Genomic DNA, 13,663 nt, shown 5'->3' with positions numbered 1-13,663 from the left:
GAAAGTTATAATGCAATGTAGAATATGAGAAGGGGGCATGTGTGATGCACTTCTGAAAGGAGAGAAATGATGGCCTCATGCGCTATTGAGTGTACTGTAAACTGTATGAGAGGGATTGTAAGACACATACTTGACTGTACAGAGAGAAGCTTTTATATGTTGTACTTACATCTCTTGGAGGTGGGGAGGTAAAAGATTGGTCTGTCCGACACTGAATGGCCAGTCTGACATCATCTGCATCAATATTGTTCTTCTTAGCATGACTTGAGTAAATTTTTGCATCTTCCAGTATTGTGGTTACATATCCTTGAAGGAAAAGTGATATTTTTTCATTAGATTCAAACAAAGCGGTATTTTTATGGGATTGCCAAGAATCACAGGTATTAATATGGACCTCTCAGCAGCAACAGGGCATGAGGGCTGAACAGATCCCTATAAGATTAATCAGTAACTTTCAAGGCGCATACAGGGATAGGTTACATTATTAATAACAGAATTCTATAGGTGCTAGGAATCCTTTTCCTATATATTACTTAAAAATAAAAAAATAAAAATCACCAACTTCTTATGCCTTCTACATGTTCAGTTAAGTTAAGTTATAGGAAGTGGGATGGAGCCGAACACCTTATGTATGCCAAGTCAATGCTATTCTGCTCACTCTTCAACAAATTGACCTATCCTCCATAATACAACCTCAATACAAAAAAATTTGACTTCTTAAGCTGCATTTATTCACGATACAAATTCATGTAGCAATAATCTGTTCATTCCTGTTGCTGGGATTGACAGCTGTGTGCAGATAGCACAAAGTCTGTCCTGATGCGATCACTGCAGGTAATTGCTGTCTGCTGTAAACAGTCATGAATATCTGTGGCCACTGACTCAGTGGCCGCTGCTATCCACACACAGCTGTCAATCGCAACCACAGGAATCATTCAAATCTTGGCGTTGGGATTTGCAGTGCGGCTGAACACCTGTGCAAATGGAGCTTTGCTCACTTATTTCTGCATTACACACTAATACACACTAGAAGCAGTTTAGGAGAGGCCAAAAACCTTCCAATAAGTTCTGGAATTCACATTCATTCAGCCATTTTTACTTACTGTATGTGAATTCCAACATCTGGTTGATAACTCTGGGCTCATATTCCGTAATCCCCATATCCTTTAATATCTGGGCCATGACCTGTAAAAAGAATGATTTAATATTAGACTATTACAATCTGTTCAATATATGTTAACACATCATAGGGGTCTGACTTCCATCAATTCATCCAACGTCGCTCAGAGACAAAAGCATACAGTAGATTTAAAAAGTCTACACACCCCTGTTAAAATGTCAGGCTTCTGTGATGTAAAGAAAATGAGACAAAGATAAATAATTTCAGAACTTTTTCCACCTTTAATGAGACCTATGAACTGTACAACTCAATTGAAAAACAAACTGAAATCTTTCTAACCACTTCAATACAGGGCACTTTAACCCCCTTCCTGCCCAAACCAATTTTCAGCTTTCAGTGCTCTTACACATTGAATGACAATTACTCAGTCATGCAACACTGTACCCAAACAACATTTTTATAATTTTTTTAAAATAGAGCTTTCTTTTGGTATTTTTTTTTCTTTTGGTGGTATTTCATCACCACCGGGTTTTTTATTTTTTTGCGATATATAAGTGAAAAAACAGCAAACATCTTAAAAAAAAAAAAAAAAAAGTAATTTTTGTTTATAAATTTATACTGCTACATATCTTTGGTAAAAAATAACCCAAATTAGAGGATATTACTTAGGCCCCTTTCACACATACGGTCCTAAGTATGCGGCTGCGTCTCCCACCCCTCAGGTCTACACTGCTTTGGGACATCCCATTGGTGAAGACTTGTGAGTGGGCGGCGACTGTCGGAGGACGTAAGAGAAAACTGAATTTTTGTAAAATCTTACCGTAAAATTCCTTTCTCTGAGTCCTCCGACAGTCGCCGCCCCCCCGCCCCTCTTTTGGGGTTTTTGTGTACTCTTACTGCTATGCTACCAAACTGAGTTGGGAATGCTGGTGCAGGGAGGTATTGACTAAGGGGACAGCCCCTAGGGGTGTGTCTATGCTAAAAGCTTTTGTTATTAACAAATCTTGTGCCTAGCTACTCCTGCGGAGCAAAGGTCAATACCCATTGGTGAAGACTTTTGGGCGGCGACTGTCGGAGGACTCAGAGAAAGGAATTTTACGGTAAGATTTTACAAAAATTCAGTTTTCTCTTACGTCCTCCGACAGTCGCCGCCCACTCAAGTCTTCACCAATGGGATGTCCCAAAGCAGTGTAGACCTGAGGGGTGGGAGACGCAGCCGCATATCCAGCAACGCAGTACCCACATCAGAGAAAGGAACCTTACACACAGTAAGAGAACCAACTGGGCAACAGGAAAAACGTGCTCAACAGGAGCAACAACCCAGGAAAAACAAGTAACCCAGGGGTAAAACACCCCAACAGCCAAGGACCCAAAAAACAAGGGTCCCTAAGGCACCGCCGCACTGAGAACTTTACGGCCAAAGGAGGCATCGGCCGATGCCTGAACATCCACCTTATAAAACTTCGAGAAGGTGTGAACGGACGACCAAGTGGCCGCCTTACACACCTGGGCCACAAAAGCCTGATGCCGGAAAGCCCAAGATGTACTCAAAGACCTGGTAGAGTGTGCTTTTACAGGGAAGGGAGGAACCCTCCCCTTCAAGGCATAGGCCTGCAAAATGGTTTGTCTAATCCATTTGGCGATAGCCGCAGCCGACGCCGCCATGCCCTTCCGAGGTCCCTCAGGAAGGACAAAGAGGGAATCCGACTTGCGAAAAGGCTTAGTGGACGACAGGTAAACCCTGATCGCCCGGAAAACATCCAAGGAATGTAAGGCAACCTCCTTAGGATGTTTCGGCTTCGCGCAGAGCGAAGGCAGGACAATTTCTTCATTAAGGTGAAAATCCGAGATCACTTTCGGCAGAAAGGACGGGTTAGGTCGCAAGACCACCTTATCCTTGTGAATCACCAAGTAGGGAGAGCTGCAGGACAAAGCCGCCAGCTCCGACACCCTGCGAGCCGAAGTGATCGCCACCAAAAAAGCCACTTTTTTGGACAACAGAGGCAACGAGATCTCCCTGATGTTTTCAAAGGGAGAATGTTGCAACACGGACAGAACTAGGTTCAAGTCCCATGGAGGCAAAGGCTCCCTCCTAGGAGGGGCCACATGTCGCACCCCCTGAACAAAGGTGCGGACCAATGAATTTGACGCCACAGGGCGCTGAAAAAGAAAGGCCAGCGCAGAAATCTGGCCCTTATTCGTGGCCTGCGCCAAACGCTGGTCCACTCCAGTTTGGAGGAAAGCCAACACTCTCGACACCGAGTACGAGCGAGGGGAATACCCCCTGGACTCACACCAGGCAAAGTATGCTTTCCAAGTACGGTATTACATTTTTCCTGAAGAGGCTTTTCTAGCCTTGATCAAAGTGGGAATGACCTCAGGGGAGAGACCCCTATCCTTCAGGACCCGGCTTTCAACAGCCAGGCCGTTAAAGCCAGCGACTGTAAAGCAGGATGGAATATCGGCCCTTGAGACAGAAGGTCTTTCCGAAGCGGCAGGCGCAACAGAGCGTCGACTGCCAGATTGACGAGGTCTGCGTACCAAGACCGGCGAGGCCAGTCCGGTGCCACCAGAATCACCGTATGCGGTTCCGAGGCGAACCTGCGAAGGAGCGTGGACAGCAGCTGAATCGGTGGAAAGGCATACATCAGACGATACTGATGCCAGGGCGCCACCAACGCGTCCGCCCGAGGATCGCGCGTCCTTGCCACGAACCTTTCCACCTTGTTGTTTAGACGAGACGCGAACAGGTCCACATCTGGGGAACCCCACTTCGCGCACAACATCTGGAAGACATCCGGGTGAAGGGACCATTCTCCCTGGTCCAGGGTCTGGCGACTCAGATAATCCGCCTGCCAGTTCTCCACCCCCGGAATGTGAACTGCCGTTATCGCCGGGACGTGCGTCTCGGCCCAAGACAGAATGTCGGCCACTTCCCGAGCTGCTCGGGCACTCCTGGTGCCCCCTTGATGGTTGATGTAGGCCACCGCGGTGGCATTGTCCGTCTGAACCCGAACCGGATGGCCCTGAAGCCCTTCCGACCATTGCAGAAGGCAAAGCTTTATCGCTCGCAATTCCAGAATGTTGATCGGAAGGGACGACTCCTCCTCCGACCAAGTTCCCTGGGCGGACAGAACGCCCAGAACACCACCCCAGCCCGACAGGCTGGCATCCGTGGTGATCACCGTCCACAACAATGGACGGAAAGACTTGCCCCCCGACACTGTCGGGGACTGGAGCCACCACAGAAGACTCCTTTTGGTGCGGTGACTCAACGAGATCCGCAGATCCAAGGACTGTGGACGCCCGTCCCACTTGGCAAGAATCTCCGCCTGGAGACCACGCGTGTGAAACTGGGCAAAGGGAATCGCCTCGAAGGCTGAGACCATCAACCCCAGACATCTCATGCATGTCCGGAGGGACGAGCTTTGGCTGTCCCCGAGGGACCTGACCTCGTCCTGAAGCGTCCAGAGCTTGTCCTCCGGTAGGAAAACCCTCGCCTGAACAGAGTCCAGAATCATCCCCAGATAGGGAAGGCGAACCGAAGGACACAGAGTCGACTTCGGAAAGTTTATGGTCCAACCAAACTCTTGCAGCGTCTGCACCGTGGTGGACAGGTTGGTCACCAGGCTCTGGCTGGCATTTGACATTATCAGGAGATCGTCTAGATACCCCAAGACGGCAATGCCCTGTGCCCGTAACAGGGCCAGGACCGGCGCCAGCACCTTGGTAAAAACCCGCGGAGCCGAAGCGAGACCGAAAGGCAACGCCACGAATTGGTAGTGATCCTCAGCAATGGCGAATCGAAGGTATCTCTGATGACCCTCGAAGATGGGGATGTGTAGGTACGCATCCTTCAGATCGATGGAGGCCATGAACTCCCCCGGACTCAGGGCAGCCACCACTGAGCGCAGGGATTCCATGCGGAACTTGCGAACCCGCACAAAGCGGTTCAGAGCTTTCAAGTCCAGAATCGGACGCACCTTGCCCTCCTTTCTGGGCACAGTGAACAGATTGGAGTAAAACCCCCGATATCTGTCCCGATGAGGCACTGGAACCACCACTCCTTGGGCCCGCACCGCCAGGTGCAGATCCTGCAAGCGCCCCGGAGACAGCTGTAGATTTGAGGGAAAAAATCTGCCCGCCGGCCGAGAGATAAATTCGATCTTGTAACCAGATCGAACGATTTCCTGAACCCACCTGTCCAGAATGTGGAGCAGCCAAGGTTGGAGGAAACCGTGCAGACGCCCCTCCACCAAAGAAACGGGTGAGGGCGCCCCTTCAGGCGGAATTGGCGTGGGTTGCCGAACCGGACTGGCCGGATTTCGGCTTACCCGCCCATGGCTTCTTCTGGGAGCCTTGGCCTTTGAAGGGTTTTCCCTTGGATTGCGACCGAAAGGCACGAAAGGACCCCTGAGAGGGCCTGAACGAGGAGTTCCGTTTGCCACGGAAAGATTTGTGTTTGGGATTCTGTGGTAAGAGAGTACTCTTGCCCCCCGTAACTCCTTTAATCAGAGTATCCAAAGCCTCGCCAAAAAGGCGAGATCCCACATAGGGAAAATCTGCCAACGTCTTGCGAGAAGATTGGTCGACCGACCAACTTTTCAGCCATATCAGACGACGGTTCAGCACCGCCACGCTGGACAGGCGTGCAGCCAAAGGAGCTAAATTCAAGTCCGCATCACACAAGTACATGACTCCTTGATGGATTTGATCCACCATAGCCAATGTGGTAGGCGGAGCCGAATCAGCCACCAGGGTGCGCCTGAGCACCTTCGTCCAATCGGCAACCGCTTGGGCCGCCATAACCGAAGCAAAAATAGGTTTTAGCATAGAACCAGCAACCATATAGGCATGACGGGCAAGAGACTCCAGCCTCCTGTCCGTGGGGTCCCGGAAAACCGGGGTATCCTCAGAAGGAACCGCAGTAGCTTTGTTTAAAACGGCTACCGCGTGATCCACCTGAGGTGCCACGCACCAACGCTCGTCGGTGGAAGGCGCAAAAGGATAAAGCAGTTTAAACTTATTCGGCACAGTAAAGGGCTTCTTTAAATTGCGCCACTGCTCATTAACAGTATGATGAAATTCTGCAGGGCAGGGAAAAACCTGCGCTGATTTGCGGGTCCTTTGCGTCCCAAAAGAGGACACCCTAGCAGGAGGAGTTGGCTCATCCTCCAGGTGCAACGTATCTTTAATGGAGGCAATCAGCTCATCCATGAGTGCAAGCTCTTCAGGCGAGCCAGGGGGAGAAACATCAACCCCTTCCACCTCCGCCTCCCCCTCAGACCCCATAAGGTCCAAAGATGAGCGAGACCCTTTGAAGGGCATGCCAGCCACAGCAGCCACATCGCAATCTGAATCAGAGGAAATGGATAACCTGGCCCTTTTTGCGGATCGTTCAGCCATCAGCATATGCACCTGAGAAACCAATGACGCCACTACCGTGGCCAGATCAGCCCCCTCGGGGGGGGGGGGGGCAGCAGCCCCCTGGTCCCCCACCAGGGCGGGGGGAAACTTGCTATCCTGAGAATCCATGCCCACAGCAATGAGAGGAAAAAAGGTACTGGCCCTTTAAAACCGCGGCGAGCGCAGCCCACCGCACACTACTGTATGCACCGATCCCACAGGGATAGAGGACACTGAGCAAGGAATGACAGGACAATGAAGGAAAAACCTGGAGAGAGCACAAACAGGCTGCTGCCACCGATCGCTGTTCCAGAGAAAGAGGAAGTGATGCAATAACCGGCTGACTTATATAGCCTATGAAGGCTCCGCAAAAATGGCCGCTCGGCTGAGGGATAGAGGCTACAAGAAAATGGCGCCGACATGTGCTCGATCGAGCGCGGCCCGCCAAAATGGCGATGACTGGTGCCAAAACACAGCGCTGTACAGAGACAGGGCCGTCCAGAGCATTTCTGCAAAAAAATGGCGGACCGCAACAGCGGCCGCCGCACAAGCATGTCTGCACCCAATCTGCCCCAGATAGAACACACAGCAGAGCGGGAGGCCCCCCCCCTCGCAGCCCACAAGGCATGCAAACTCATACAGGGAGACTGACAGGGAGCCTGCAATTTACCCAGACATGGGGGGTACACACAGGCACAGACTGAAACCCACACAGATGGCCCCCACACAGAAGGTGCTTACCGTACCGGATGGCGTGGGGAGCCGTCTCCAGCGACAAACCGCTATCAGGGTGACAGGGAGTGCCGCAGCCAGGACGCTGTGGACTGCAGCACGAGACCGCAGAATGGCGTCCAGTGATGTAGCCACCTCACAGGCAGCATCCCTGCAGCGAACAGGGATGGGTCGTTCATGGCGCCAGGGCGAACCGTAGCTGAACGCTCGATGGCAGGCTGGGGATCCATCTGGCCCTCAGCCCTAGGATCCAGGGCGGCCAGTCCGAGACCCAGCTCCGCATCATCATCTTCATCCGAAGATCCCTAAACTAAAGCTGACAAAATAACAGCTAGTAAAGAAAAGAAAAATACTTGAAATAAAATCAAAGAAAGGGTAGAAGGCTGAGACTGAAGCCCCAGCACAGGAAAGCCTGCTACTCCTAAGCTAGGCAAGATCAAACTGAGTTGGGAATGCTGGTGCAGGGAGGTATTGACTAAGGGGACAGCCCCTAGGGGTGTGTCTATGCTAAAAGCTTTTGTTATTAACAAATCTTGTGCCAAGCTACTCCCGCGGAGCAAAGGTCAATACCCATTGGTGAAGACTTGTGAGTGGGCGGTGACTGTCGGAGGACGTAAGAGAAACTGACTTTCTGTACAATTTTCTTCAGATTTACCTTCAACTATGTAGTACAAAGGCCTGCCTAATTGGATACAATTGAAAGTGTTGTTTAGTTTATCTTGGACTACAGAACAATTACGCTCTATGCTGTGGAGATGAGAACAAAAAGCATTTTGTTTTGTTTGTTAGAAGAAAACTGGGCAGGGCTGACACCATTCCATCATGTTAGACCACAATATGTTGTTTGTTATCAGCCCACAAAACAGCCTTGGAGAGGTCTTTAAAGAGGTTGTAAACCTCAGATTTTTTTTTTTTTTTAAACGAACACCTGAAAGACAAACACATAATGAGCTAGTATGCATTGCACACTAGCTCATTATGAAATACTTACCTTAGAACGAAGCCCCATAGTGCCAACTGCTTACCTCTCTCATGGGTGACATGTTCTGTCGCCCTTTTTCCGGGTTGGCAGCATCCGGCCATCTGATTGGCTGGAGCCGCGATGACGTCACTCCTGCGCATGCGCACGGGAGCCGACACTCACGGCACGGGCCTCTGAAGGAACGGCACGAGCGGCCGTTCCTTCAGAGCGTATGCGCCAGTGATGTCACTGGCTGCATGCAAAGTAAATATCTCCTAAATGGTGCAAGTTTAGGAGATATTTACAGTACCTATAGGTAAGTCTTATCATAGGCTTACCTATAGGTACAAGCTGCAGAGGAGGGTTTACTTCCTCTTTAAAAGGACAAAACATGGGGAAATGTGGATGTGTTGCAGAGATGTTCTTTTTTTATTTTATCCTGATATATACCAATGGCCACTTCTCTTCTGAGTCACAGGAGTGCTCTTCTGTGACTGTGTGCTATCAGCTGATGACACCGAGCCACTATAGACTCTGGAAGGATCCTAACTATTTTGGCGGGATCCATCCAGCTGCTTGCTGGCTCCAGCTCTCAGTGTTTGGTGCAATTCCACCACATCAACCTGCTTGTCACTACAGGACATAGAAGGCGGTGGGAGAAACTACAGTGTGTGCCCGGGGGGGGGGGGGTACTCTGCATGGCACACCCAAAGAGTCAAATACTTGCTGTGGCTGAGGAGAATGAAAGCAGTGGCATAGAAACCCTCGGGTCACCAGAAATGTATATACCGTTTCTTCTTTAAGCCTCCCTGAGCATTTTCAGGGCCCCTTCACACCACATGCAGTCCAGTGTGTTTTTTTATGCATTAAAAAGGTATGAATAGTAGGTTATATGGTTTAAAATGGCATTGTCCACACCAGTGCGGTCAGTTCCAGTGCATCCCAGTTCCAGAGAAAAAAAACTGAACTGTACCAGAATGCAGTAAAACACAACACATCAAAAACGCACCGGTGCACACGTTCTTATTTTAAGGTGATGGAAAAAAGGAGGAAAAAAATGCAAAGAAATGCATCAAAAGGCACAGGAAAGCATCAAAAACAAGTCATAAACACGCAAGCAGAAACGCATTTCTATGCTGTGAACTGGTCCTTAAAGCGGAGTTCCAGACAAAATTTTTTTTGGGGATAAAAATACCCCTAGGACAATCAGGGCTAGTGCATTTAAGCATGGAATAAGAAAAAAAACTTACCTTGAAAATTTCTTCTCCAGCGCTGCCATCTGCGGTGTGGGCAGCTGAAGCCGTAGCGTCCCTCTTCCTGGATGTCGGAGTCCCAGAATGCCATGCTTGTCACTTCCGGTGCAGGTGCGTCATCCCGCAGCTGGTTCTGCGCATGCCCAGACGCTGTTCTAATTCATTTAGCAGGGAATGACATGCCGGAAGTGACGAGGGACACCGGTGCAGGTGCATTGACTCCTAGGATTGACGACGCTCATCTCCCAAGAGTCAATGCAATGGAGGAAGTGACGTCGGGGGCCGCGGCCGCATAAGGAGGAAGAGGAAGGAAGGCAAGTTCATTTTCATTAAAAATAAGGTAAGTGAAAACATAAAAAAAAATATAATTATCCAATTCTTTTTCAGGTTTTTTTAATCTGACGGTGTAAAGTGAAAAAATAGGGTGGAACTCCGCTTTAAGTGAATTTGCAGCACTTTCTGTGGCAGGTTGGTGGTCCCGGTATTCAGGAGTTGAGTGTTTTAGTTAAAGAGGTTGTAAACCTCAGAATTTTTTATTTTTTATTTTAAAAAGTACACCTGAAAGACAAACACAAAATGAGCTAGTATGCATCGCATACTAGCTCATTATGATATACTTACCTTAGAATGAAGCGCTGACTGCTCTGTTCTGTCACCCTTCTTCCGGGTTCGCGGCATCCGGCCATCTGATTGGCTGGACCCGTTGTTCCGTGAAAAAATCATCCCCGTGAAAATTCCCTACCCTCGTCACTTCTGGTGCACCTACGTCATGGAACAGCTGAGCAGGTTAACATTGCGCATGCTCAGAGGTCCGGAGGGTAGGGAATTTTGACGGGGTTGTGTGTAAACATCTCGGCTGCAACATAAAATCATCTCCGCTCCTACCCCTGTCACTTCCCTGATCTTGGCTACTAAATATAAAAGCGGAGGCGGCTCTATGAAAATATAAATCACGGAGCCGAGATCTCCGTGATTTATATTTTCATACACCCGCCGCTTTTACATTTAGTAGCCAAGATCAGGGAAGTGACGGGTAAAAGCGGAGATGATTTTATGTTGCAGCCGAGATGTTTTAATGTTACCGCGGCAACAGCTGATGCGATGTAACGTTACAATACACTACCCTGTCAAAATTCCCTACCCTCCGGACCTCTGAGCATGAGCAATGGTAACCTGCTCAGCTGTTCCATGACGTATGTGCACCGGAAGTGACGAGGTATGGAATTTTCACGAGGTATGGTTTTCTAACGTTACACCGTGATTACGCCGACGGTCACGGCACAGGGCTCTGAAGGAATGGCACCAGCGGCCGGTCCTTCAGAGCGCATGCGCCAGTGATGTCAATGGCTGCATTTAAGGTAAATATCTCCTAAACGGTACATGTTTAGGAGATATTTACAGTACAATAAGATAAGGCTTACCTATAGGTACAAGTTGCAGAGGAGGGTTTACTTTCTCTTTAAAGCGGAGTTCCGGGCAGAGAAACGATTTTTTTCTGAACATACCCCCGGGACAGTCAGGGCTAACACATTCCACAATGGCTAGCCTCTGATCTGTCCCGGTTCGCACTTACCTTTTAGAAGAAATACTTACTTAGAAATTTTCTTCCACAGCGTTTCCATCTCGGTTGTGGGCAGCTGAAGCCGGCGCGGTCCTCTTCTCTGTCTTCTTCCGCGTCTTCGTGTCCCAGAATGCACTGCACCGGCCCCTCTCGTCACTTCCGGTGTGGCGCCGCATTCCTAAACAGCTTCTGGGCATGCCCAGAAGCTGTTTAGCAGGGGAATGCGGCGTCGCCCGGAAATGACGAGCGGGGCCGGTGCGGCGCATTGATTCCTGGGAGCGATGACGTTTAGCTCCCAGGAATCATCGCGAGGCAGGAAGTGACGGGGTGAGCCTCGGAGCTGGAGGAGGAAGCTGTCATAGGTGAGTATTTACGATCTTCAATAAAAAAGGTGAGTAAACAAAAAAAAAAATAAAATAACTATCCAATTCCTTTTCAGGTGAGGCATACCTAGCGGAGGGGCACAAAAAAAAAATCTTTTTTGTGCCCGGAACTCCGCTTTAACCCTAATAGAAAGCCAGTTACCAGGAAGAGGAGAGGCAAGAAATCACATAAAAAAAAATGTTTGTTTTTAGGTGTTCCCATTGAAGTCAAAACGTATCCCTTATGGATCAACTGGGTGTTAGCCCACATTCACATCTGGGGGTTCCTGAAAACGCACACACATCGCACTTGCGGTCCCAGTAAATCCTCATGCACACTCGGCATTAGCGCAGCTCTTCTAATTGCCTTTTCTACTGGCAGGCGAAAAGCTGCTATTTTCAGGCGCATCAAATGTTTGAGAGTTCATTCTTTTTTATATATTTTTTGCCCTTGAAATAAACGCTCGATCGTGTACCACTTAGGTGCGTTGGGCTTTTTGTTCTGGCAGAACGCTCCTCTCCTGAACACAGGTGATGGGTTTTTCCTGCCTATAATCACCTGCGTGTACGCGGCCACATAGACTAACATACAGGGGCATTTAGAGGCGGAAACAAATGTCAAACCTAAAAGTGGCATTTTTTACGCCAAGTGTGCATGAGGCCTATTTGTTGATGGACGCGGTTAGGAAATATTCATTTTACTGCACAAAACACGCAAACCAGAACACAACACACCATGAACTACTTTGTTGCTCATAGGGCAGCCCATTGTAGTGAATGGAGCCTTGCAGAATTCCCATTATGTACAAGTAACCCTGAACATCACAGCTCCACTATGACCATCCTCACTCAATGGAACACTGCGGACAGCCATGATGATGAAGGACACCGGATTCGTTTCACTTTCACTCAGCCCAGCTTCCCCCGTATACAACCTCCCGCTCTACACACAACCATTACCTGAGCATCCTTCGGCGCACTTTTAGGAGAAGCCATCTTCGCTTGCTCCATAGTCTCTTACTACCCACACTAAACCACTTCCGGTTGAAACTGAAAGCAGGCGGAAGCGCCCGAGCTCTGCTGGGTTAGAGCAGCCATGTTTGTTGAGGCAGAGTGCCCGCCTCGTCCCTGCGCATAGCGCCACCTGCTGGATCGAGCGTGTTATCTGCGAGAAGCGGTCGAGAAATAGGCGCTGTACAGGAGAGCGGGGAGACTTCTCAGTGACTCCCCCCGTGTTCTATAAGAATGCCGCTGTTCTGTCAGATGATCACCGCTACCCATCAGATTGTAACGAAAACCCACTTATTGCGCATGCGCTATGCGTTCCATGACGGGTAGCGCTAATCTGATAGAACATCCATCTGTAATCTGATAGAACAGGGTCTGTCCGTGTCCCGGGAAAAATCATGGGAAAATACTCAGCAATTGAAGACGTAGCATGGGTGTTCTATCACATTACCGCTACACGTGAGATCATTTAATGTTTGGAATGCGTAGGGCCATGGAACACATGGTGTTTTTTGGTCTGAAGATCACTTCCGTTGCACAATCTGATGGGTGGCGGCATTCTGATAGAACACCCGCATTGTAGTGATCAATCAATATCGTTTTTTTGTTGCCGATACTAGGGATGCACCGAATGTTCGGCGGCCGAACATTATTCGGCCGAAAATAGAAAAAATAGCACTTTCGGTGTTCGGCCGAATAAGTAAAAAGGCCGAATAAATTTGTGCCGAACAATGTCAGCAGCGGTAACTAAATGGCGGCCCGCGCGATGCTTCCGCCCGGACCGCGAGCCCGCTACCTAGGAGTCCTTCAGTCCCCTTCCTCATTGCGGCTCCCTGCTCACACGCCGCCGGTGTCCTGTCCGGCCGCGAGTAGGGGGTGTGACGTCACGCGCACGTCCCGCCCCCTGCTCCTGACTGCGGCTCCTCCACACTAGGTCCAGCGAGCGTGACACTATGTGCACACCCCGCCCCCCTGTTTGCGGCTTATGGCTCCAACCTGGCTGCAGTTCAGGTATGTGGAGCACATTTGGGGGAGAATACGGTAGCTGCACAAGCATTAGTGTGCAGACTGGCATATTTTGCCATATGTTGCCACTTGCCATGCTCATTAGAGTGCCCTATAAAGTGCCCCTTAAAAAAAAAAGAAAAAAAATGTGCCCAACAGAGTGCTCCCTTGACATAAAATGTGGCCATCAGCGTGCCCCTTATTTTATGCTAAGGGACATGCTGATGAGCATATTTTATGTTAAGGGGCACTCTG

At 49.4% G+C, this 13,663-nt stretch overlaps 1 protein-coding gene across 1 annotated transcript in view; it reads right to left on the bottom strand.

Moving 5' to 3' along the window:
• Positions 1 to 12,534, bottom strand: part of LOC309560102 (transcription initiation factor TFIID subunit 9-like) — a 31,963-nt gene extending 19,429 nt beyond the window's left edge. The window contains exons 1-3 of the mRNA XM_082263633.1: positions 12,356 to 12,534; positions 1,104 to 1,185; positions 170 to 306 (exon numbers count right to left, since the gene is read on the bottom strand). Of these exons, the coding sequence (XP_082119759.1) occupies positions 170 to 306; positions 1,104 to 1,185; positions 12,356 to 12,406 (270 nt within the window). The 5' untranslated portion in view covers positions 12,407 to 12,534. The remainder of the gene's footprint in view (positions 1 to 169; positions 307 to 1,103; positions 1,186 to 12,355) is intronic.
• Positions 12,535 to 13,663: the final 1,129 nt, after the last annotated feature.

Source organism: Pelophylax lessonae (genome assembly GCF_965119305.1).
Source record: "Pelophylax lessonae genome assembly, chromosome: 7".
Lineage (NCBI taxonomy): Eukaryota > Metazoa > Chordata > Amphibia > Anura > Ranidae > Pelophylax > Pelophylax lessonae.
The sequence above is the reverse complement of the archived record's forward strand: the minus strand, read 5'-3'. Positions and strand labels throughout refer to the sequence as shown.